At 45.0% G+C, this 24,912-nt stretch overlaps 1 protein-coding gene across 3 annotated transcripts in view; it reads left to right on the forward strand.

Moving 5' to 3' along the window:
- Positions 1–24,912, forward strand: part of ATP8B (ATPase phospholipid transporting 8B) — a 146,701-nt gene that overhangs the window by 101,545 nt on the left and 20,244 nt on the right. For all 3 annotated transcript variants that reach the window (XM_084593110.1, XM_084593111.1, XM_084593109.1), the window contains 10 exons: positions 15,233–15,291; positions 15,842–15,955; positions 16,095–16,193; positions 17,574–17,708; positions 19,299–19,369; positions 19,551–19,633; positions 20,893–21,140; positions 22,223–22,437; positions 23,123–23,378; positions 24,447–24,609. In XM_084593110.1, coding sequence (XP_084449236.1) covers positions 15,233–15,291; positions 15,842–15,955; positions 16,095–16,193; positions 17,574–17,708; positions 19,299–19,369; positions 19,551–19,633; positions 20,893–21,140; positions 22,223–22,437; positions 23,123–23,378; positions 24,447–24,609 — 1,443 coding nt within the window. The remainder of the gene's footprint in view (positions 1–15,232; positions 15,292–15,841; positions 15,956–16,094; positions 16,194–17,573; positions 17,709–19,298; positions 19,370–19,550; positions 19,634–20,892; positions 21,141–22,222; positions 22,438–23,122; positions 23,379–24,446; positions 24,610–24,912) is intronic.

A 24,912-nucleotide genomic window follows, 5' to 3' on the forward strand; every position in this document is an offset into this window, starting at 1 on the left:
GTGCTTCACCTTGAGCCTCTGCAGTGAAGCATTCTCAAAGCGCGAAGGGGCCGCTTTGTGCAGTAGCACTGCGAAAGGGTAGGGAGGCTTTTACGACCGCCTTCAGCCTTCCCGGCAGTGTGCGGGCGCAAAGCAAAGCGCTTGACGAAACCGGGAATTATTGTCCTTTTTACTTGCGTTTCATCTCAAATGCAGACAGCTGTCATGCAGGTAAAATTACTGTAGCCCAGACACTTTTCGGCATTTTTTTTTTTCGAATTCATTCGAAAAATCGAACCTTAGGGTAATTTGAAAATTTGTTTCTGCATTATTGGAGGCCAAGTTAAATAGAGCTTTCATTAGGTGTGAGGAGAATATCTGCTTAGTAACATTTAACGCAGTCAGCCTGCTCCAGAGTGCTCCCAAATCGCCCGTAAATCGCTCCAAACGTGCTCCGAAATCGGGCTTTTGCTGATTCAAAGCCGCTGCAAAATGAGACTTTTAATTGCTGCTCCCGTGCCTGCTCCGAAAGGCTAGAGCCTGCTTCCTCCCCTGCTATCCTCACCTCCGAAGACAAGATAGGGTACGTAGCGAACTTGCTCCTTTATCAACATGAAGGAAACAAAGAGAAAGACTGATTCTAACGTACAAACGCAAGAAACAATATGTTCTCTATGCGTAGTACGATAAAAAATAAATAAAATGAAACGCAGAATCATGCTCCGTGTTGTTTTGGCCGCACTTACATATAACCTGGTTTCACGTAACGCTTTCAAATTTCACGAAAAGAAACTCTTTACCGCGACTGGCGTAATTTTCTGTGAGAACACTTTCTATCTGATTAATTACGACTCACTAATGAATTTTCTAATTAGTTCATTTGGGTGGTTACTGTAAAAAAGTGGTTCAGAGCTGTAGACAAGGCAAAGCTACAGCGCTTTTTTTTTTTTAACGGTAACGAATTATATATATAACGCTACAATATCTAGCTTGCTTTTTTTTTTTTTTTTTTTTTTAAGTCGATATTTATTGCCTCAGGGCATCAGTAGGTTATGAGATGAAGGATGAATAAATGATTAAATGAATGGAAAAAGGTTGGCTGATTTTATGAAGTCCAGAAGTGAGCGATGATGAGGTCCCTGCGTCCAAGTGACGTATGAGGCAGGATTGGTTGCTGAAAGGCCAGCTATTCTCAGGTGCCGGAATCGTGTTGGCTTGAGTGCTGGGCAGTCCCACAGCAAGTGGTGGATGTCGGCCTCGACATCTTCGTTGTTACAGATCGGGCATCCTGGGCGAGGATATAAGTGTTGGAAGTATGACCACGTCCTAGTTACTGCTGGTGTAAGGGCAACACCGACCCGGATCCTCCTAAGCGCAACCTCCTCTGCACGGGTGAGACCGCGGGGAAGGGATATCGCACACGGAGGGATAAGTGCACGTGTGCGGCGCCGGAGGTACTCCTTTCTTGACAAAAGGAGGGTAGCGTCGTCGACTTCGAGAAGCTGTGGGATTGATGCGTCTTGGTTCACGAGGCGGGTTGCAAAATCAGCTTGACTTTGGGAAGGCAGCAGATCCCGTGGGACCCACTCAATGCGTATTGACTGTGGGATGCGCGCCGCAAGCTGGTGGATGTCCTGGCAAATTTTAGGGCAGCGGCTGACACGTCGGAGCAGACGTACTGCTTGAAGTGCGTCAGTGCGGATTACAATGTGGGCTGTAGGGAGCATGGTTATAGAAGTCACGGAGCAGAGTGCCTCTTGAACTGCCACAAGCTCAACGCAGAAAGATGTAAGTGGTTCCGAAAGCTGAAACGTAGTTGTCTGATTCAGGCTAGGCCTCCGTGGACAGTGGATTGCCGTTTTGGCTTCACAGCCTTGCAGGCTTCCATCTACGTACACTACTACGGAATCCTGAGGCAGGTTAGCATCTTGCTCTTCAAATCTCTGGCGTAGCAACGATGCAGAGTTGGCAGACGTCGGTCTGCGGATGTCAGTTGGCTTGTTGTCTCCTAACTGTATAAATTTCCAGGGAGGGAGAACTGGCGTAGGTGGCTGAAGAATAATGTGTGACGTTGCATACGCCCTCAGTGCTTGCGTGGAATGTGACAAAGTGGCCTTGAGTCTGCGAGCATCTCGGCGCTGCTGCACCAGTTCATCGATGGTGTTGAGCTGCGCATTCTCCTGTAACGCTACGACCGGTGTGATTCGTGGAAGGCATGTTATGGTCCTCATAGCTTCTCGATTTAAGGCTTCAAGGCGATCCCATTGTGCCCTTGTAAGATGCTGGAACTGGGCCTGATAAACAATACGGGGCTGCAGAACCGCCCTCACTAACTGGCGTGCAACAGACGAGCCAGCGCCACCCGTTTTAGGTGCAATTCTTCTTATTAAACTTATAGTTTGAAGTGCTTGCTTTTTTGCCTGAGAGAGCCAAGCAGTCGCTGATCCTGATTGGTGAATTGTTAAGCCCAGAATTTTCAGGCTCGAACTTTCTTGTATTGGGGTGCCTGATAGAGAGAGACGAATTGGATTTGAGGCAAGTTTACGGCGTCCCCAGCGGTTGGCGACTGACGTGTATGACGTTTTACACACAGAAAGTTGAAGGCCAATGGAGGAGGCGTAATCAGAGGTTACGTCTAATGCTGACTGAAGGGCGGCCTCTTGAGTGAGAAGATCATGGTGAGTGCTCCATACCGTGATATCATCTGCGTACTGCAAAAACTTGATTTCAGGGATATCATGTAAGCGCCACGCCAATGGGATGAAAGTAATATTGAATAACGTCGGAGACAATACTGATCCCTGGGGCACGCCACGTAGTGAAACGAATGAACCAACAGTGTCACCGCTGAGACGTATTGCAAATTTTCGTCCATCCAAAAATGATGCGACAAAAGTGCGTACTCTCGGAGGGAGATGGAGCATGTCAATGGCATTCAGGATTGCAGCATGACTGATGTTGTCATATGCCTTTTCAACATCCATTGCTAATATAGTACGTACATCGCGGCTGCGGGTAGATGACAGAACTGCTGAGGCCAAGACAGCCAACCCGTCCTCTGTACCTATGTATGGACGAAATCCAATTTGAGCAGGGTGATAAAAACCGTGCTGTTCAAGCCACCAAGAAAGTCGTGTGGCTAGCATTTTCTCTGCAAGCTTGCAAAGCGTTGATGTTAAGGAGATTGGTCGCAAGTTGGCGAGGTCCGTTGGAGGCTTCCCAGGTTTGGGAATAGGGATCACGACAGCGGTTTTCCAGCTCTCGGGTACGACACCATCAAGCCACACTTTGTTTATGGTGTCTAGTAGTTGAGGAAGTGCAGCAGTACTGAGGTTCTTGTAAACCTCATACTGAATTTTGTCCAGGCCGGGCGCTGTTTTCCGTTTCGCATCGTCAATTGCAGCCAGCAGCTCGCACATCGAAAAGGGGCTCGCAATTCCATCTGCGTCGGCAGCAGATGGTAATTTCCATGCGTCTGCAGGGATACCTGCCAAATTAAGGTTTACAGCTGAAGGAGGCAGTATATCGTATTTTGGGAAAAATTTTCGAGCAGCTTCTTTGGCGAAATCACCCGGCGACAGATTAGCCGCAAAGCATGCTGTTGCTGCTGCGTCAGTAGAACGACGACCATGTTCCATTGCACGAAACGTTCGCCATAGTGAGGCATTCGATGATTTATCAGAAAATTGTTCACACCATGCATGCCACTGGCGTCGCGATAGATCGCGTTCATATCTCCGAGCCTTCGCGGTGAGATAATTCAGTCGTGTACGTGCCTGCCCCGAAGTAGGGTCTCGTGTAGCAGCCAGCTCAGCTTGACGGCGGGCTGCCCACAGGTTAAGCAGGCCGAGATCTGGTGCCGGTCGACCTACATCAATCCAGGTAGTAGTCGTAGCGCTGTTTAGTGCTCTTTGTATACGGTCAACAAGGAGTGACGGCGAATCTGAAGACATACTGTCGAGACATGAGCGAAAGCTGTCCCAGTTTATCACAGAACATTTGCGGCGTAAAGGGCGGAGGCGGGAGGGATGGAGACCGATGAGGATAGGGTGGTGATCACTTCCCCAGCAGTCCGGCTCCATGTGCCATGAGGGAGTTCCTGCGCCCAACCACCACGTCAAGTCTGGAGCATAAGCAGCACTATGTATGTGACGCACAGGCCGTGTTGCTGTCCCAGGGTGATTAAGCAGAACAAACAGGGCATCAGTGAAGGCGTCCCGCACACGCCTACCACGAGGGCTTGCAGTCGGATACCCCCAATCTGGGTGAGGGGCGTTAAAGTCGCCTCCGACTAAAATTGGACACCCGGGGTATTGCTGACGAACACTTAATAACCAGCCAAGATTAATACGGGAAGAGGCGCCTCCAGCTGGTCGAGCGTAATAAGAAACAAGAACAACTGTTCCTTTCAGAAATTTCGCAGCAACTGCTACTACCTCTTGGTATGATGTGCACCAGTTTTCGAGAGAAAGGCGTACATGAGGAATACTTGTTTCGACATATATCGCCGCCTTTCCCGGGGGAGAAGCAGTCTGCACGCGACGGTCGGTCATTGAAGGGGACACGTAGCCGCTGAAGCCAGGAATAGATGGCAAGGCGTTCGTTTCCTGAAGTAACATAGCCCACACCCGAAGCTTGTTAAATCGCAGTCGGGTCCTGAGCTCGGCAACCTTCGTGGAAATGCCTCTACAGTTCCACTGTAGTACACCAGGACGACCGGATTTCGCCATTTTTGTGTGCTAGTCCAAGCGCTGTAGTATCACAGATGTCAGGTTGGATAACTGGTTGACCATATAGCGGAGCAGCGATGTTGCAGAGTTATCATTGGGCGTTGTGGTACACTGGGAAGAGGCAGCAAATGGCCCTGTTGCGCGGAATGAAGGCGGTTGTGTTGGACAATTACTAGATTTGGCGGTTACTTCTGCAACTCGCCGACGTCGAGCAAGCATTTCGCGGTGTTGTCGGAGCTTAGAGACCTCTGCTAAGAGACGATTGATTTGCTCATCCACTACAGCCATATCGTCGTCTGGTAGATCAGTACACTGCTGTATTGGCTGTTGTCGACGGCGTTTCTTGAGCACCGTATCATTAGACTTTGTCTTAGCTGGAGGTGCATTCGAAGCGGGCTCAGGAAGCTCTGGCCACTCGTCATCATTCCACTGAAGAGCTGCAAAGCGATTGGATGTCTGCACCGGCGTCATGTCCTCTATTGGCCAACGCTTAGTGTTCCGAAGACGAGCCTTCTGCGTTGCCTTTTGCTTTGTCGGACAACTTGGAGATGTTATCTCGTGGTCGTCCGATTTGCAGAGGCCGCATCGGTACGTAACTTTTCCTTCAGACGCACCTTCATCGGCAGTAGCAAAGGGGCAAGATTTGCGCATGTGCCCTGCCCGAAAACAGTTATAACAGTAAATCACACTCGGTTTATACGGCCGTGGCCTTAATATGCAGCCGTAGTAGTACAGACAAGCTGGGAGTGTCGGAGGGCCTTGCAAGGTGATCATGCAGGAACGCCCCTTTCCTATGTGTCGGGCCTGTATGACTCGGTGCGTTGGGCAGTACAGCTCACGTTGAAGGGTGGTTTGATCTTCGTTTATGTCGACGTTGTAAACAACGCAACGCTGCAAGTCGGAGCCTTCAACTAGATACACTTGCACAGGCACTGAGATCTCACTTGTGACTGAAATGTAACTAAGCGTTTGGACACGTTCCACCGCAGTAAGTGTCGGGAGCCACACAGCTATAGTGTTTGACTTCTTCCTTGCCGTGAAGCCCCGAAAACCTCTGGTTCCGAGACACGCGTCCAAGTTGGCCTGGATGATCCTGTTTGGTATATCGGTGAGGCTTTTGTTGGCAAGAGATTTAATCGCCACTTTATAAGATGACGATCCCGGTGTAGGTGCAACCTGGTTTTCGATAGTTAAACAGGAGCGCTTTCCTTGATAGCCACCACTTGCCGAGGACGAATTCGGTTGATTATCTTCCGAAGGACGCTTGTGAGGCGCACGGGTGCTCGTTGATACGGATGGTGGAGCCGATAGGTCCATTGAAGAGCTTGTCTCCTCAGGACGCACTGTTGGATGTGCATCTCGTCGTGTTAGCTGAGTGGCCATAGCCGTGCTCCGCCCAGAGAACAGTTCACTTACGGGCTGTTGTCCATTTTGGGAAGGCTGAATGGGCGCTGGTGCTGAAGAACCGGGAGCACCAAGCTGGACCTGAGGCCGATGGTCAGGTTGAGGTGTCGACGGCAGGGCAGGAGTTGCAGCGAGCAACTCCGGCGAAGCTGCCTCTGCCAGCGTGGCAGCGGCAGCACTAGGCCTAGCCTCCGTGCCGACCTGAGCTGCAATCATGCATGAGTAGCATGCGCCGGAGGTCTCGCAACCTGACGCGGAGAGGAGCATTAGACGCCCAGGCAGCTAGTTTGAAACCAGAGGTCGACTGATGACGTCTTGCACTGACTGCATGGCGACCCAGTTCGGACTGCGTGCGCTCTAAGACGTAATGACCACGCATGAAATGTCTATTCTTTTTATTTGTTCCAAACTACGAAGCAAAACAACTGAAAGGAGTGTGTGTCACTTATACAATATTTTGCTCCGTAGCTTGGCCTAAGAAAAGGGAAAGCCCTTTCATGCGTGGTGCTTAGCTGAGTTCGAATCTGGCGCCATAGTCACTAGCGTGTATCAGCGGACATCACGCTGTTACCGAACTTCCCACGCGCCTTATGCGCTCAGTTTCGGCATTATGCAAGAAAAAAAAAAAAAAGAAAAAAAAATAGAAGCGACAAATTTTTTCGCTCTGCAGCGCTTTAGAAATGAGTTGTTCTTTTCAGAAACTGAAAAGATGTCGTCTTGTACGCAGATTCGAACTCGCCATTGAAATTATGGGTTAGGTAATTAGTTTTAGTTGCATAGCTGTACGGTTACGGGAGTGTTTAAATAAATTACGTCTGCCATGACTTAGCAAATATATGCTACTCTTGTCTGTCTCGAACTTCCAATTTTCATCAGTTTTTGAAAGTGTTCACAGAAACACGTGGTATACTCATGAAGGTATATCTACCCGAAAGATGCTCGCCGCTGAAGTGAGCTTTCACATACAACTGCAGTCTTTAGCGGCATACCGTCCTGCCTGTACGCACGCGGGCCATTCATTTCCGTTTCTTCCTTTTATGATTTTTCTTTTCCTTTTCCAGCCTCCCGATTCTAGTCGTGCCGTCATCTCGACGTTCGCTCGAATCCCCGCGAAAATTGCGAGCGTGTCGTGTCGCTCAGACATCCGGCGGAAATCGGGGACGGTTTCCGCGAAAGTGGAGCTCGTTTGCCGCCCCAGTTTTCGGTGAAAAAGGCTGCTTGTTTCCCCCTTTTTCTTAGCGTGTTCGCCAAATGCTCGCTTGCGGCTCGATCCATACTCTTAATTACGCCCGTTCTCCGGGTATTTGGCGGAGCAGTCGTGCGTTATGCTTTCTTTTGTAGGGGCGAGTTTACCGCGAAGGGAGGTAGCCCCGAGCCGTATAGCCATGCATACGGTTCGCAAAGGACTTCTCGCATGTAGTTCAGTATCCGTGACGCTGATGGAGTCAACCGCGCGAATTTCGTTTACTCGGTTGCCTCAAAAGGCAGGCGTTTACAGCTTTGCAGTGGTCGGGTCGGAAGAGCTGCGAGAGAACAACCACAAACAATTGCCGATATCAGCGCAACAAAATTGTCGATAAACTGTTCAAGGGGGCTCATCTTATTTTCTTGGCGGAACACTCCTTCCTGTAGCAAATAAATGAAGTGTGTTGGGCCGGCATTAGTGCAGCGCCGGATTAATTATACGTCCTTCTTGGGAAGCTATGTAACGTACTTCGCCAGAGTTTCGCCGGTTGGAGCATTTTCCCGTGCCATGCGTTTTCTTTTTTTTTTCTTTTTTTTTTTTCTTTTTAACGTGCTTTAACAAGTAGTCAAGGTGGACTTCATGTGATCTGTGAGGCATTTCGTAGTGCAGGGGCCTGGCATGTTTGGCCGCTTGGTACTCTTCGTTGTGGGCTGACACGGTGCAGTTCACGAACATTCTTCTCTCTCTCTCTCTCTCTCTCTCTCTCTCTCTCTCTCTCTCTCTCTCTCTCTCTCTCTCTCTCTCTCTCTCTCTCTCTCTCTCTCTCTCTCTGTATTTTGTTGCCCTTCGAAATATGGCCATCACGGTCGCAATCGATCCCGCGAACTTAGCCGAACGTAGTAACCACTGAGCTACGGCGGCGACCACGACTGTCGTTTTTCCTGAATTGTATATTTATTTTCGATCGCTCTCTATTGGACGCTGTCAACACGTGAGCCTAAAGCGTGTACCTATTCCTGGCTTTTGAATTTGGTCTTTGTATGTGTGGTTGTGTTTGCAACTGTATTTTCGAGCGTCCTTCATAATCACGGGTCGATGTAGATGCTCAAGCGGCATGGATGTGTTGCCGAATGAACAGTGTTTTAGCACGCTCATTTGGATTGGCTGGTGGGCGGCTACAGGCGGGAAAGAAAGAGCTTTCATAGTCTGCGACTTTGCTCCACTTGGCGGAAGCATTCTTTCCTGTTTCGCAATTCCGGTGTCCATCACCTGTCTTTTTCTGATCCAATTGAGTGGGATATTTGGTGCCAAGTGGCAGATAAATTGTGGACGGAATGACAGAAAGCCATATCGGCAAAACGCCAATAAACGTAATAACTGTGCTTCTGCGATCCCATGAAATAGTGCGCTTTATTGGCCGGATTTGCGGAATGATGATTTTAAGAGCGGTGAAACAGTTGCTTCCCCGCAGACGCTTGCTGTCTGGTAGTATTCAAGGTGCAGAGGCGAAAGTTTTTGAACTGTATATGGCTGTTCGAGCATTTCGGCATGAGAAATGGCGCACAGACATTTAATCTCGAGTGACTAAACGGTAGAAGAAAGCCGCCCGTTTGGTACGGTGACACTTCTCAGCCGAAATATGAAATCACCAATCTTTGCTGTTTTTAAGTTTTGTAGTAAGCGTTCTGCTGCTCACTTATTGCGGGAACTTTCCACATTGTAGCGTCTAATGCGAACGTTTGCTTTGTTGTTGTTTATCCACGGCGGCCACGGGGTTTGTCCAGAGGTGTAGAGGCTCCACTGGGCATGTTATCGTGGGCCAGTGTTGTGAAGCCTGGTAAACACTCCTAGCGTTCGAAATTTGAAATCTAGCGGGGGAATGAGGCGCATGGGAAGAACTCGTGAAGCACTTTCAAATTCCCCGTGTAGCTTATATACGATAACGACTCGTGCACAGATATGTTACCTAATTCCGGCAGACGGTGCAGCTAGTTACTCTGAGCAGGTTATTCTGGACGACGCTCTAGAAGTGTGGTAAGTTAGCGGTGTTGGATTTCGTCGTTTTAGTTACTACTGTAGGGGACAAACGTTATGCAAACGAAAATGTTGAAATGCGAGTGCTAAAACAACCTGCTGAAAGTTGGTGTTCAAGAGTTGCAAAAGGAGCGACTTGATGCATGTGCGAAACTATCCCTAGCGACTTGCGGCACAGTGGGTTGGCTTTTTCGCACTGCACTATTGTTAAGCAGCGAAGTGCCCTTTGGCGGAGCATGAATAAAATAACTTGGGGGGTCCGTTTGCGATCATACAGCCTGGTTTGATAACGAAAGACAACAGTAGAAACACTTCGTTGCCAACTAAGAAAATCACTTTTTTTTTTTGCTCATTCGCCATTGGCCCTGAGTAGCGAACACGACCACGTTCACAAAACGCCAAAGTCGAACGATTCGCACTCTGTTGCATCCGTAGACAGCACTTCAGAAAAAAGAAGGTCGCGAAATTGGAAAGTGAGCTTCTCGAAGCCGTCGCTTTGCACACAAGCATGCCAAGCTTCCGAAGACTGGCAGGTACGCATCTACGCACTGTCGAGACCACCAAAGCAAAAAGCAATGCACGGCACGATCCGAATCGACGACAGTTTCGCGTGCACCGCAGCCAAAGCCGGCGTGAGGACAAGTCGCTCGGCAAGACGCATAGTCGCCACTGCACCGACGTATCCTGTGCCGAAGACGGTCAAATGTATCCGCACCAAGCACTTCAGCCGCAAATGCCGTCTTCGAAAGTGGCCGTCATTTTTTTTTTTTTTTATTGCACCTGCGGAAAGACGCACAGCACGGAAGAGCGAGAACGACTCCTTCGCGTAGAAGCCACACTCAGCACCAGCCACGATAGCAGCGGCACTAGTCATCTTTCCGTTGTGGGGCGTCTCGAGCTGTGTTTGAGTATTTTCTCTCATTTCGTTTCTCTGGCACGTGAAGTCCGACTACGACAAGCTGCGCGATGGCATCGTCTCCTGCGACGGCAGCCTGTCCGAAATGGGGCAAGACTTCGATCGACGCAGGTCCTCCACCACCTCCAGGATCAAGAGCAACGTCACGCGTTTCTTCCGCGGAGCCAAAGGTAACGCATCGCTCGCACCGTTTCTGAAAAGTGCTGCCTGTTCCTCGCTGGACTGTCCTGTGACCATGCATGGACGAAGTGGTAGCGCGAGCTTCCTCTGCTTGTAAGGTTGAAAATTAGGCGAGTTTAATCTTGTTCATTTTGAAGGTAGCGCAAAAAACGAGGACCAAGGAGTAGAAGGGCACAGCACGAGCGCTTTTTTGGAACTAAACTTTTTATTGAAAAACACGGAATAAATACTCATCCCACGAAACTAAAACAGAAGAAAACAAACGTGATAGCATCAAGTAAAGGAAAAGTGTAGGGCACGATACTGCATGGTGGGGGTGATTATATATATATATATATATATATATATATATATATATATATATATATATATATATATATATATATATATAAACACAAGGGCAGCCCGCTCAGCCGGGCGCTACTTAGTTGCAACAGGCCGAATAGCAAGTGTTTGGCTTCTTCAAGGACGCACAAAATGACCGCAAGTGAACATCCCTGCCGTCGCACTGTATTTCGAAGCGCCGACCTATATGTGCACCCAGATAGTTTTTGAACTGTCCCTGTGGTAGCCCAGGGTTTCTAAACTCAGTGAATGATTGCACAAGATTACTACGTACGGTCGCCACTGCTATTTTTGTTCGCCACGTGCATGTTCTGTGCTGTCTGCGAAGCAACCAGCCTATATAGCACTGTTTACATTGAAAACACTCCGCAAAAGGATGTATAGAGCCAGACGGGAAGAAATTCGGGAGAAATATCTACTAGTGGAGCCGATATTTCTCCACTTTTCCCTTGACCTAGTTAGTTTAGTGCCAAGGCCGGCGAAAACAGCTGGTTCCCGTAATTTGCGCTTAACACTCGCCGATCGTTCTCGAGCGTCCGGAGCATGTCTTGTTTGTTCTTTCTTTTTTTTTCTCTCTCTCTCTCCGGGATGCTGGTTAGGATTTGGTGCCCGTCAGTGCCAGTGCGTAGTCGCGCGGTTGCGTGCGCGCAGAGGAAAATTCACGAACCGAGGTGCCCGTGGGCAACTAAGACTTCAATCCGTCACTGGCCATGTCGATCGGCGCAAAACTGCGCCCGGCCGAAGTGAAATTACGCGGGGAGTATCTAGTTCGGACGCCTACTTGCTTGTTATTCGCGCGCATTTTGTTTTGAAGTCGCGGCCACCACTTGATCTCACTTCTCTCCGGTTCGAGCGGAATGCGATTGAATGAGGTGGCGGGACCTGTTGTGTATAGCGACGCGAGACGTTTAGTGATTTGCATGCGTGGCCAACTGAAAACACCGCCTTTCTCTCTCTCGGGCATCGTCCTTCTCTTCTCGGCGGATGGGGAGAACCCGGCCACGTCGGCGCACACGTGCATGCTCGCGCGGTCGTCGCGGTCTGTTTGCTGTCATCCGTGGGGAGCCTGCCTTTGCGGGCCACCGCGTGGAGCGCAAAAAGGGGGGAAACGGGTCGCGCCGCGAGCTGATGGCGTCCGGGCACGACAGGGACATCGCTTCCTGACCCAGATTTGGGTGCCGCACGCGACCCGCGCGCGTCGTCGCCGTCCGTGAGGGAAGGAAAAAAATGGGAGGGGGCATTTCTTCCCTTCGGCGTTGTCACGAGGGCGTGAATAAAAGAGCAGGTGTAGGTGTACATGGAGGGAGAAGCCGCTTGCTTTAGGGCGGCCTTGGACCGCACCTGCGGTGTGCTGCTGCTGCTGCTTCCGGACCTCCTTTTCTTTCTCCTTCAGTCCCGGAAACTGGACTAATGCTACCTCGGCCCTTCCCTTTCCTATCCCCTTTTTCCCCGATTCCTTGCCGCCAACGTGCTGATCGGATGGGGGCGTTCCGTGGCTGCCACCACGGCAGGGGCGCCATAGACCTGGCACTGCTGACCGCCTTTTCGTTTTCTTTGTTTTTCTTCTATCCCAGCAGCACCTTTGAATAGGCGGCGGCCGTAGCTGTTGGTTCCAAGGCTTCATCGCGCCTCTGATTGCAATGTCGACGCTCTGATTTTTTTTCCCGTGCTTGTGTGTGTGTGTGTGTGTGTGTGTGTGTGTGTGTGTGTGTGTGTGTGTGTGTGTGTGTGTGTGTGTGTGTGTGTGTGCGTGTGCGTGTGCGTGTGCGTGTGTGCGTGTGTGTGTGTGTCTGTGTGTGTGGGGGGGGGGGGGGGGAACATTTGATGTGCACTGCGCAGTAATGCAAACAGTGGTCTGTGCTTTTGGTTCCCTCGCTTATTGAACTTTTCTTTTCAGTCTCTTCGAAACAGACCTTTCACAGATTGGTTTGACCATATTTGGCATGGGGGCTTTGTTCTATACTGAGCTAAGCTGCAAGTCCCTTGTGTAAATAAGTCAATACGTACATTTATGTTTATTTGTGCAAATTCACATATTTCTGCACAGCTTTGTTGTTACTGATAAGTTCCAACTAGTGTCCTCCTGACGTGTGTCCCACTGTGGTGGTTCAGAGGTCTCTCAAACACTGATCGTGAGGACATGGGTTTGATCCCTGTCGTGGTGGGCGATTTTCTATGGAGACAAAAAGCAAGGTGCCCATGTACTGTCTATGTGATGTCAGCGCATGTTCGTGAACCCGAGGTGGTTGCGATTCCTGAAGCCTTCCACAATGGCTGGCATCCCTCTGAAACTGAAATAGCCATGCATGTAGCATGCAAAAGCAGATGATTGGTAGGAGTGACTGGAACCCTTGTAGTACTTCTTAGAGGTTCTTATTATTTTCTCTGGATGATCAGCTTTCTTAAGCAGTCCGTAATGAACATGTTCTTTGCATATCTCACCACAGCTCACAATGTCACATTTAATTTTAAATTTGGCATTTTAGGTGAAAGAAAATGCTTTGGAGATTTTGTTTTTAAGCCTTGTTCACATTTTGGTAGCTCATGCAGTCTTGTTTTCATTCTACCCTTCTAGTCACCTTGGCATGATATTCAGCTCATTCATCCAAAAATAAATTTGGTTGTGCTTTATGTGCTTGATTCTAGATAAGTTTATACAAAAAGTGTTGCTCATTCTTTATTATTTTGTTGTGAAATAAACATTGAGCAGTTTGGCTGAGTCCTCCTTTATTGTTCATTATCCCTATATTTCTGCTTTGGTACTAAGAAGGCTGGCTTTGTACGCAGTTATCTTGCTTTAAAGTAGCATCGATAAAACAGCTTGCTTTTCTTTCTGCCTATCTTATGCACATGTACACTTATCAGCTGGTTGGTTCAGGCAAAAATTGTATTCTTCATTCATGAATGCAGAAAGGTGGTGTTTTCTTCAAGAGTAGTATGGTATTTTATGTCATAAAGATTTAAGTATGATAAAGAATGGTAAAGCAGTACCCAATACATAACTGTACAGAAACAATATGAAAAAATGCATTCCTACTCTGATTAATATTGTGCCCTTGTTTAGGATATTAAGTCCACTTGGTAATGATTGGATATAATAACTAAAGAAATATGTGATAGTGTAGCAGAATAGGGATGAACTAACGCTCTTCCTTGATCAAGCAGGTATGTTTTTGGAGAGTGCTGTTAAAATGAAAACATTTCAACTGTCCCTCTCGTGTCTATGGAAATTAAAATTAGGCTTATGGTTTCTGCCATACCTTTCGGTGCTGCTCAGTGACACCTACCTCTCTCTGTAACCTTTGAAGGATGATAAAATCTTCAGCAAAATTGTGCTTGGTAATAATTAGTCTTATCTTCAACCGAAGCTGTGCAGTGCAAAACGAGCACCCGTTGCACTAAAACCATTCTCCACAGAATGGCTACTACTTCTATTTATTGCTGTCTGATGATTGTTTGTAGATTTATTGCTCGCATTGCAGTGGTGACATCATTCACACTTGATAATGATACTAGGTGGACAACCATTTATGGGGTTCACATTCATTCTTAAGCTCTAAGCCATTCTATGGCCTTCGCTTATTGTAGTACACATATGTGCTTACCTATTGTTCTATTGTTATTGTTGTTACGTTCCCCTGTTGCGTAATGTTCATTATTTTATTTACTGATTACTTTGCATTTAAGTTATTATTCTGACTAATTAATGTTATTGTTACTTCTGACGTGTATATAGTGCTATGTTTTGTGCTGTGTTGTTGTGTGCTATGTTGGGCTGTGTGTTGTTGAGCTGTATATATCATCAGTGCAAGTGGTTTCTTCAAATTTGTGAACAGGAGTAGCCAGGATTATTACCAGGCACAAACTTCTCCTTTAACATTCATGTAAAAGAAAAAGGAAGAGTGTAACTTGGCGTGCATATCGACCTTCATCACCATATTTGTGTCAGTGTAGATTTTCATTTGTTAAGTTTATGTGCAGGGAAAAGTGGATGTTCTCTTTAAGTTGGAATCGGCTTTTATTATTCATCTTGGCTTAAGTTGCGGTCTGTGTCTGTGTGTTTAAAATGTCAGTGATGTCAAGGTCCAAACAGCGACTTCGTTTATCTGGCATTTTTTGCCTTGCTCTAATTTTGTTGATTATCTAGAGAGGTTATGTTTCGGCCCCTGTGCTAAGAGTCTTGAAATAAATCTTGAATGTTGATGCTCACCATTCTTCTGGCTCTTTTCAGGTCTGTAAACTGTATAGTGTTCTGCACTTTCATGCACGGTATTGGTTAGTTGAAAACGCTAGTGTAGTGCCTTCCTGATGACATCTTATAGTAAATTGTGCACATTGTTCATGATGCAGGCCAAGTGCTCTTTAGCTTGCTTCATTTTGCTTGTAATGAATTCTTGTCAGCCACTGATTTATCTATATCCATCTTCATTAGTATGGTTTGTGTGCGTTGCTTTGCAGAGACGGAGAGGCGCATCCGGGCTAACAACCCTGAGTACAACAGCCAGTTCAATTATGCTGTAAGTGCCAGGGTCATTTATCCTCAGCAGAATACTAGTGAGGAATATTATTTATAGGCACTTTTTCTTCTTTTTTTTTTTTTCACCTTAAGGCCTGTTCAATACTCCCAGCCAGAGATCCAGTTAATGAAAGCCCTCTTTTTGTTTGAAAAGTGGTGATATTTATTGCTATTTTGCTCAAATGAGAATGCAGTTTAAGTTGCTGTGTGTTTAACTTCCTGGAGAGTTTTTTTGTGAAGCTATTCCTTTGATGAATTCAGACTGTGTAGCTATGGGTAAATGGGGAGACAGTTAAGGTGAGATGGAGCCAATACAAGAACTTAGAAAATAAATATACTATTTAGTTTCTTGTATATGAGCATTGTAAAGTAGCATGGAGCAGGAAATATTGGTTATATTGTAAATGAGGTTAGTGACATAAATTTAATTTGAGTCTCATTTGGCCAGAAGTGGTACCAAGTTTTATTATATCATTGCAAGCTTGTCTTCCGTCTGTTTGCACAACAGTTATAATTCTGCACCTTCTGTTACTTCTTTTTTTTTTTTACAGAACAACTACATCAAGACATCCAAGTACTCCCTCCTGACGTTCCTGCCGAGAAATCTGTTTGAACAGTTTCAGCGACTCGCCAACTTCTACTTCCTATGTCTCCTTGTCTTGCAAGTGAGTGCTGAAGAACTGCCTGTTTATGGGTTCTCGTTGACTGGTTGTGTGATGATTGCATTGGATGTTAATGCACTGTGTATAGCCTGCCTCTATGGAAGTTTCACCACACAGGCATGCATTCTTTTTTTACTCACAGATGATCCCGCAGATCTCCTCCCTAACTCCATGGACCACCGCCGTGCCTTTAGTTGTGGTGCTGTCTCTGACAGCTCTCAAAGACGCCATTGATGATATTGTAAGCAAGAAACTTTGTCGCTCTCAATTTTTAAAGTATTTTTGAAAATAGCGCGCTCCATGGTTATGCCTGAACTTCTTTTTATGGCACCTGCATTTCTGGAACCTTTTAGTCAAAAACAAAACAAAACAAAACAAAAAAACGAGTAGAGTAGCAGGCTGATCTTTGTGTTCTGGTTTTGGAGAGCTGCAAAGGAGCAGCATCAGATAACACATGACTTTGTGGCTTGCAACGAAAAATTTTCCCTGCACACAGTCCCCGGAAATGAATTCTTATCAGCTGAAAGAAAATAATCTATTGTGGCAATTATCCTCTGCAAGACTATGGAGCCTCCTCATATAAACTGCACTTTATATACAGTATCTTCCGTTGTCTGCCTAGGCTGGTATAGTAATTTCATTCGCACTACTTTTGTTCAATAATTTCGTTCTTTAATAGAGAATCAAGGTTGGTAAATACCTAAAGCTGGAGCTGTGCATGTGTCTCTCACTGTACTAGTGGAGTTAACTAGCATGTGTCTGATGTGTTATTTATGAGCACCAAGGTTTACTGGAAAGTGATTAAATTCCAAGGAGCAGTATGTCTACTTCATTATTGAAAGCAAGCAAAATTCTTGCTATATTTTGCTATATTCTTGAGATCTGAAACCTGTATAATTGGGCATATTTAAGGCAGTGAATGTAAAGACAATATTTTAAATCTGGGCTGAATACAGTGTTTCATTCACTTCGGCTGAATCTTAACTTTTGCAGTGCCACACCAGGATCACAGCATCTACTGAACACACAGTGTGCATGCCATGTATAATGTCATCTGAACTTGCATTCATGTGATGGGGCATGAAAATGTACCATTCACTATAGCAGCAATCGCACTCTCATTTCTGCTACAGTATGCCTGCAATGAGCTAGATGCCTAGGTTTGGCCAGAAGAAAATCATGTCTGGGCGATATGATAGATGAATAACTCATTCATTCACTAGTCTTTGCAGTGGTCAGTACGTAATTGATTACACCCTGTTCAAGGATCTCGGAAAACTGGGCACGTTGGTATAGATTCATGTTTTACGGCGTGAGAAAATGAGAGCTCGTCTTTTGCCTTTTGCTGTAGCCCTAGTTTTTTTTGTGCTGAAAAATATGAAAACTTGTTACTCCTATGGATGATGCTGAAATGCTAGCTTCAAGTGGCTCTCGAATGCAGATAACACATTGCTCCCGATGGAAGTCAGATGTCAGTTAGTCAGAAGAGTGAAACATTCAAGCTTTGACGGAATCACATGAATGTCACAGGGTCTTGAATATTTGCCCGAGTTGTTAAGCAGCTCCTGTATTTCAACTGCAAACCTCTGTCTAACAAATGTGACGATGTGCTCCTCTCCAGCAACGCCATCAGAGTGACAACCAGGTCAACAACCGACTGTCCAAAGTGCTTCGTAATGGTCAGCTCGTGGAGGAACGTTGGCACAAAGTCCAAGTGGGCGACATCATTTTTATGGAGAACGACCAGTTTGTGGCTGTAAGTGCACTGCTTAACTTGTCACACGCTGAATCAGCTTGGCTTCTTTGTGCTGATGCGTGAATAAGATGCATTGCTTGGCTTCATTTGAAAATACCGTTGCACATATGTTCACCTTTTCCAGCTCAGTGTGAAGCAGTTAAAGGTTCAGCATTAGAAAAACTTGAGAAGCTTTGCGTCAGAACACTTGACGTCTATTTTTCCGTGCTTACATTCTTTCCCTACCGCTAGAAAATGAGTTTTTTTTTTAGGTGTTGGTAGCATATTTCTTTAGGTGTGAAAGCTACTAGATTTAATATTTTGTGTAAAACCTGAAAAGAAAGCTAAATAAAAGAGCTTTTTAGGCATATAAGTTTGAGCAATGAAATATCCATTGCCACAGAAAATTTCAATTAGGAAAAAAAATTATTTACAATGAAATTGAACAAAACTTGTACATATACAGTTGTACCTAAAGAAGAATTTTTTTTTTTCTGGAATGTGTAAAATGCTTGGCCTCTTATTGGCCACTATATGTAAAAAAAAAAAAAAAAAAAGAAAAAAAAGGAAGCTCTCAGTTGAATGAACTCGACACGCAAAACAAGGCCAGCGACAAAAATGCAACCATCGTTGTCACAACTGAATTTTGATGGTAAAAGGAACATGTTTAGACTTGCTGCTGCCTGGGGTATCGATAAAATCAAACGCAGCATGTTAAAAAAATGGCGCCTTGAGAAGAGAGAAGCAATGAAAACAAAACTCCAAGTACTATATGATTATATGCGAGATAGCGTCGCTTGATCGTAAGCTAATGCGGAAGGCTCCGAAATGGGCCTGGAAGCCATTGTTAGTAGACTAATAGATGTATGATGTCTTCAGATTGTGAGAAAAAAAGACAGCTGCATTGAAAACTAAGCAACAGTGCCAAATGGTGTAGAATGTTCATAAACAGCACGGAACACTCTGAAATCATCTTGTAAGATCATTGATAGCGGCAATAGGCGCAGGTGTAATGTGCTGTCATGTTCATTACAGCAGGGTTTTGAATTACTGTAGTGTGTGAATACAAGAATATTGTCTGACACAAATTAGATTACAGTAATTTTTCTTGTTATGCATATGTGCATGCATGCATGCAATCCATCTGTCTTCATGTTGTTGAAACAAGAACGTGGCTTGGTATAAGCTTGCCTATATTAAGGTTTATGGAATTTATGTAGTAGAGTAGAAGGCCAGGTATTCTACTTTCCGGCTGACCTCTCTGCCTTTCCAATCAATAAACAAATCTATCTGTGTTACACTGTTTTCCTGAAGCTCCTTGTTGCATAATGATATGAAATTCCTTATTCGGCATGCCTGTCAGGACATGGTAATTGTTTGATTGTAGCATCATAATCCTTGCTGCCAAGCTTTTGAGCACCTGTTTCCAATATGCACATACTAGTATATAGAGCATTGACATCACTGAATGATGGGGATTTGAAAATAATAATGCAGACCATTACCAAGTCTGTGAATACTTTGCTTTACGCTGACAGTGAAAATAAAAGCAAAGTATAGTGCTCAGTAGTGCTTTTCAAATACCGTAGCATTTCTATGAATGCTTTCCAGGCTGACTTGCTGCTGCTGTCTACAAGTGAACCCAATGGCTTGTGTTACATTGAAACAGCGGAACTTGATGGGTGAGAGTGCTGCTGCTTTGTGATTGCTATCTTTTCATGTAGTGTGCTGTATGTGGCACCCCCTGCTTTTTTTTTTAACCTGCTTCACGATTTCGTGCGGCAGCGATAAGAAAATGAGAAGCTATTGCTGGTGACCCAAGCCTCAGTCCACCATGATTTTCTGTCCTCTCGCTTTGTGCAGTGAAACCAACCTTAAATGCCGCCAGGCCACTCCTGACACAGCCGAGATGAGCAATGATAACCAGCTCTTGGGGAGGTTTGATGGTGAGAGATGCTTGTGTATGCCCTGCATGTTGTTAAGCTTGTATAAATGCGCGAGGTCCTGGATATGAATTGAGTAGGTGTTGTTGTTTGATTCAAACTGAGTTCAAAAATTCAGCTGTATTCACATATTCATGGCACGTCAAATATTCAGACATAGTACAATTAGTGCACCTGAACTTTTTATTGTCTTTGTGAAAACCACTGTGTCTGCAGTGTGGTAATGGGCAGCATAATGGTATATAACAGTGGAATCTCAGTGATATGAATCTCAGGGGCTGCGAAAAATATTAGTACCATCCGAATTTCGCACCATTTAAAATAAACAAAGCCGATATGCAAAAGTACCGAATCTTCAGTTATGCTGATCTGTGTATAGCTGACAAACATTTATTTACAGCTGCGTGCAACCAGAATTTGTATCATAGAAATTTTGCTCTATGCTTAACTTTCTGTAAAAGGCTATATACTAAAGGATATTTCAGTGTTATTGAACAAATCATGCATCCAGTTTTATGTACTCACTCACCTGCATGATTGTGTTACTCACTTCTGCAGGTAAGCAAATTTTATGTGCTTTGAAGCATATAGGTCGTATTTGTTAACATTCCTAGTTCCTCTGTCTTTTTTACCTTCTTGTAACATTGTTTGAAATGTGAACTATCTAACGTACCTAAGAAGCCGGTTTATCTTATTTTTTTTTTTTTTTTTTTTTTTTTTTTTTTTTTTTTTTTTTTTTTTTTACTGTTTGAGTTCAGCAATGAATATCACTTATATGCACCAGCATCCCCCTGTTTGCTATGTCCTTCATGTAACAAAGCTCTCAGGCACAAAGGGTAGGCACTGCCTAAAGAAGAAGAAATTTCTGGTGTGCTTTTGCAGTCCAGGTGTCATGTTTCTCAACACTGACCTCAGTAAGGATTCATCATTGTGCATGCCCTTGCAAAAATGTTAACTGCTAAGCATGATTGTAGCGCATTGCTTTTTCCATCACTCACAGATTGAGTCAAGATCAGGTACTCACACTGAGATTTGCATGCTTGCAAGATGCTCTGCTTGATAATGAGCAGTTTCGCAGTAAATCTTTTCTGCCTCTGGCTCTAAGCAATTTGGATTTGGTGCACATTCATCTGTGCTGCATTCTGCATTAATGGTTGTGCAATGTTGCACCATATGAGAAAAGTTCAGGGTGGGTTCAGAGGCCTGAATAATTTGCGTGTTGTGTCGAATGACAGCGATTCCTTGGGTTTTCCTTCTTCCAGGGGAGATTATCTGTGAGGCACCGAACAACAACCTGAGCCGCTATGAGGGCACTCTGTTCTGGCAGGGTCAAACATACCCCCTGGACAATGACAAGCTACTACTGCGGGGCTGTGTCTTGCGAAACACCCACTGGTGCTACGGGGTTGTGGTGTTTGCAGGCCGGGACACCAAGCTCATGCAGAACAGTGGCAAGACCATTTTCAAACGCACCTCTCTGGACCGGCTCCTGAACGTCCTTATTCTTGGTGTAAGCACTCATATCCTCCCAAATGTTTATATGCCTCTTTTTCTCCCTTGCTTTTCCTCTTCTGTTCTTTCATTTTCTGTTTTCTTTAAGATTCCTTGCGGGGCTAGTTGATTCATGCTCGGAAACTTGCATAACCGCAAGCACCCCACTCTGTCCTTCTTGTCTGATGTGTCGTCTTTGTCGTGCTTATATAACTTTTCTGTTTTCTTTGTTAGCACTGCAAATTTCTCATTTGTTTGGCTGGATGAGCAAATTGTTTTAATAACCCCATATTTTGGACCTCTTGGTCTTTTTGGTGTTGCCTTTTTTGTTATTGTTAAAAATCTTGCTGTTTATTCGACAGTAATAATAGTAATGATTCTATCATATTGCACTGTCTGAGATAAAAAGGTGTTTGTTAGGCACTTCTGGTTACATCTTGTTTTTATCATTACTCATTGTTGCATATAGTTAGATAACAGATTCAGCGCAAACAGATGTTTATAGGCTGTTTTCTTGTGTGCCATGGTTCTCAGTTCTTAAGCAGGGCTTTTCATTATTACTATATGCTACTGGAAAAGCAGTGTAACCAGAAGACAGAGGAATAGGAGAAGGGAATAGGAGAAGGGAATAGGAGAAAGGTGCAATATGGCTCTGCATTGATAAACAGAACATTGCACTATGGTAAAAATCAATGTGTTTAAAGCCCTGACTCTGAAGAAAGTTCCCAGTGATGACGATGATTGTGTTAGCCAGTCCCTTTGTGGCGGGTGGCGCCGACGGCAAAATTTCGCGCTGCCAAGGAAAGAGCAAGGGGGAGTTGAACAAATTTCGAGCTGTGAAGAAAAGAGAATGGGAAAGCTGCATGTCAGTTTACGTGTTACACATGCCAAATATTTAGCAAGGATAGGTTGGATATGTCGGGGCTCATGCTGCTGGCATCTGGTGTCGTGCACATGAGCAGTTTGGACCTGGGACATCCAGCGTGCAGTGGTGCTTCGTGCATGTATGTTTGGCGTTCAAGCTTTGCTCTTCTCTTTGCTAGTGCTGTGATGCGAACAACTTGTGTGCAAGGCTGACTGGCTGTCTGCCTTTTCTTCCAGATTGTGTTCTTCTTGTTCAGCATCTGTCTCTTCTGTACCATAGCGTGTGGCGTGTGGGAGACAGTTACAGGACAGTTCTTCCGCGTATATCTTCCGTGGGACAAGGTCATCCGCTCGGACAACACTGTGGGCGGTGCCACTGCCATTGCTGTGCTCGTCTTCTTCTCTTATGCCATTGTACTCAACACGGTTGTCCCAATCTCCCTCTACGTCAGGTGAGCAGGGCACTTCTTATGTGCTGCTTTGGTGGTCTTCAAACCAATTACGATGTTGCTCATTCGTAAAAGCTAGATTTTTTAAAACATATTAGGAACACTAATGCTCTAAATAAGCCATAGTTTAAAGCAAGAAATGGGCAACATGGAAATGTGTGCTTGTGGCATACGGTGAACACTAATTCGAATTTTTACGAGGGGAGCCAAAGCTACTGACGCAGAGGAATACATAAGGGATTTTTTTTGTGTGTGTTTGTTAGTGAGAAATAATAATGTAACCATAGAGTTGATATTCCAAATTTCTTGTTTGTTGTGTATTGTTTATTAAAAGGCTTCCCTTAATTAAATCATTGCATAAATTTAAAAAATCTGTTTTCTTCAAGTGTCAATTTTGGGAGGTGGCCCATACAGCAGAACATATGTTAGCTGCATGCAAAACCAGACTGATTCAGGGATGGCTTTATGGGATGAAACCACTGCCCCCATCCCTGCTCTGGACAAAAAATTTTACATGGAAGAAATATGCCAAACTTTATTATTTACGAACAAAAATAAGAAATATCGTTCAGATAAGACTGCTTCCTTTAAGAGTGACCCATAAATCTGCCCTTTGGCTGTAAGCTATTTTTGTATTGCTACTGTAAAGCATCAAACCTTAATGCATTTGCTTCTTGTCACATTGCAGTGTGGAAGTGATTCGCTTCTGCCACAGTTTGTGGATTAACTGGGACGAAAAAATGTACTATGCACCAAAGGATGCTCCAGCACGAGCACGCACCACAACGTTGAACGAGGAGTTGGGACAGATCGAGTACATATTCTCAGACAAGACAGGCACCCTGACGCAAAATATCATGGCATTCATCAAAGCATCCATCAATGGTCGTCTGTACGGGGACATAATTGATCCAGCCACAGGGGATTCTGTGGAAATCAATGAGGTAAATACACCTGTACACCCCTTTTTCTGATGGCAGAAATGGGAAAAATGAGGCTGAACAATCGTTGTTTCCGTGTACCTTTTCACTGAAGCTTCTCTATACGAGCAACAACACTGTAAGAGTGCATGATAAAATCAAAATTATCAGAAAAAAATATGGAAATGGTTTCAATAGGAAAGTGCTGTGCTATGTAAAAACACTTTAAAGAAAACTTTGTTGGCGTCTTACATGATGTCTCTTTTCGTTGGAGCCGCACTGACTTGTCAGTTCACCCAGACTGCCCCTGACCTTGGAGGAGCTTCAGTGTTCCTCGGCAGTTTCACTGTTTCTGCCTCACATCTCCAGAAAGCATTAAAGATGGCTCGTGTGCATTTGTGCATACCATCAGCCTGTGCTTTGGAAGATTTTGGAATGATGGATAGTTGAAGCAGCACTTGTGATTCTCGAGCATTTTGATCTTTACAATATATGTACTAAAGTTGCCTGCCTTGTAAGTTTTCCAGATTTGTGCAGTTTGAGTAATGATTGTAAGAAAAGAATTTTAAGCATTCCTGTAACCCGAAGAGGCAAAAAGAGAGATTGTGGTTCAGGGTATAGAGTTGAATTAATAATATCCTTTCAAAAATGAAGAGGAAGATGTGCACCTGAGCAGAACACATAGTTACCAGTTTCTCAAGTGTTAAAAGCAAAAACACAGTAATTAGCCAAAAGCAAGCATGCAGTGATGCAACAGATTGTTAATTGGTTAAAAAAAAAAGTGCTCATTATTGCAACTGTCACACCGTGACATTGTTATTTCGAGCTCACCTAAAATCAACCCTCTGGATTTCAAATTAAGGTTACTCCTGTTTACACCAAGAAGGACTCCTCACAATTTTAACTCTCCTTCTAGTTCAAATTATGGAAGTCAGCTATGCTCGAATACAACTTTAGTGCGTGCTTTTGTATTCTTCGCTTCTTCATGCAGAATTGCATTACTGCTTCAGGAATAAGCTGTAAACTGTGCTTGTTTATTTTATTCCCTTTTAACTTCCAGGCTTAAACATCCTTACTCTGTTTCATTTGCAGAACTCAAAGACAGTGGACTTCTCGGAGAACCCAGAGCATGAAACAGCCTTTCGTTTTTATGATCCAGCGTTGCTGAAAGATGTGATGGCTGGAGACACCGATGCTCGAGAATACTTTCGCTTGTTAGCGTTATGCCACACTGTGATGTCTGAGGAGAAGGATGGTGAGCACAATTCAGTTTCTTTGTAAAACGGTGTAAAATGCTCAAGCTAGATGTCGCGAAAGCCAGCTCTTTAAGCTAAGTAAGTAGTTACTTAAGTGTTGTACTTGTTTGTTTTCAACAGCCACGATGGTGCAGTGGTTAGGGCACCTAACTACTGTGCCCAAGGATGCGGTATCGAATCCCGGCCACGGCAACATTTTTTTAATGGAGGCGAAAAGCAATGCACCCATGTGCTACGCTATGTCAGTGCATGTTAAAGAACACCAGGTGGTCGAAATTACCGGAGTCCTCCACTATGGCGTC

This window comes from Amblyomma maculatum, chromosome 2 (genome assembly GCF_055883805.1).
Source record: "Amblyomma maculatum isolate TAMU_Amacu chromosome 2, ASM5588380v1, whole genome shotgun sequence".
Taxonomy (NCBI): Eukaryota; Metazoa; Arthropoda; class Arachnida; order Ixodida; family Ixodidae; genus Amblyomma; species Amblyomma maculatum.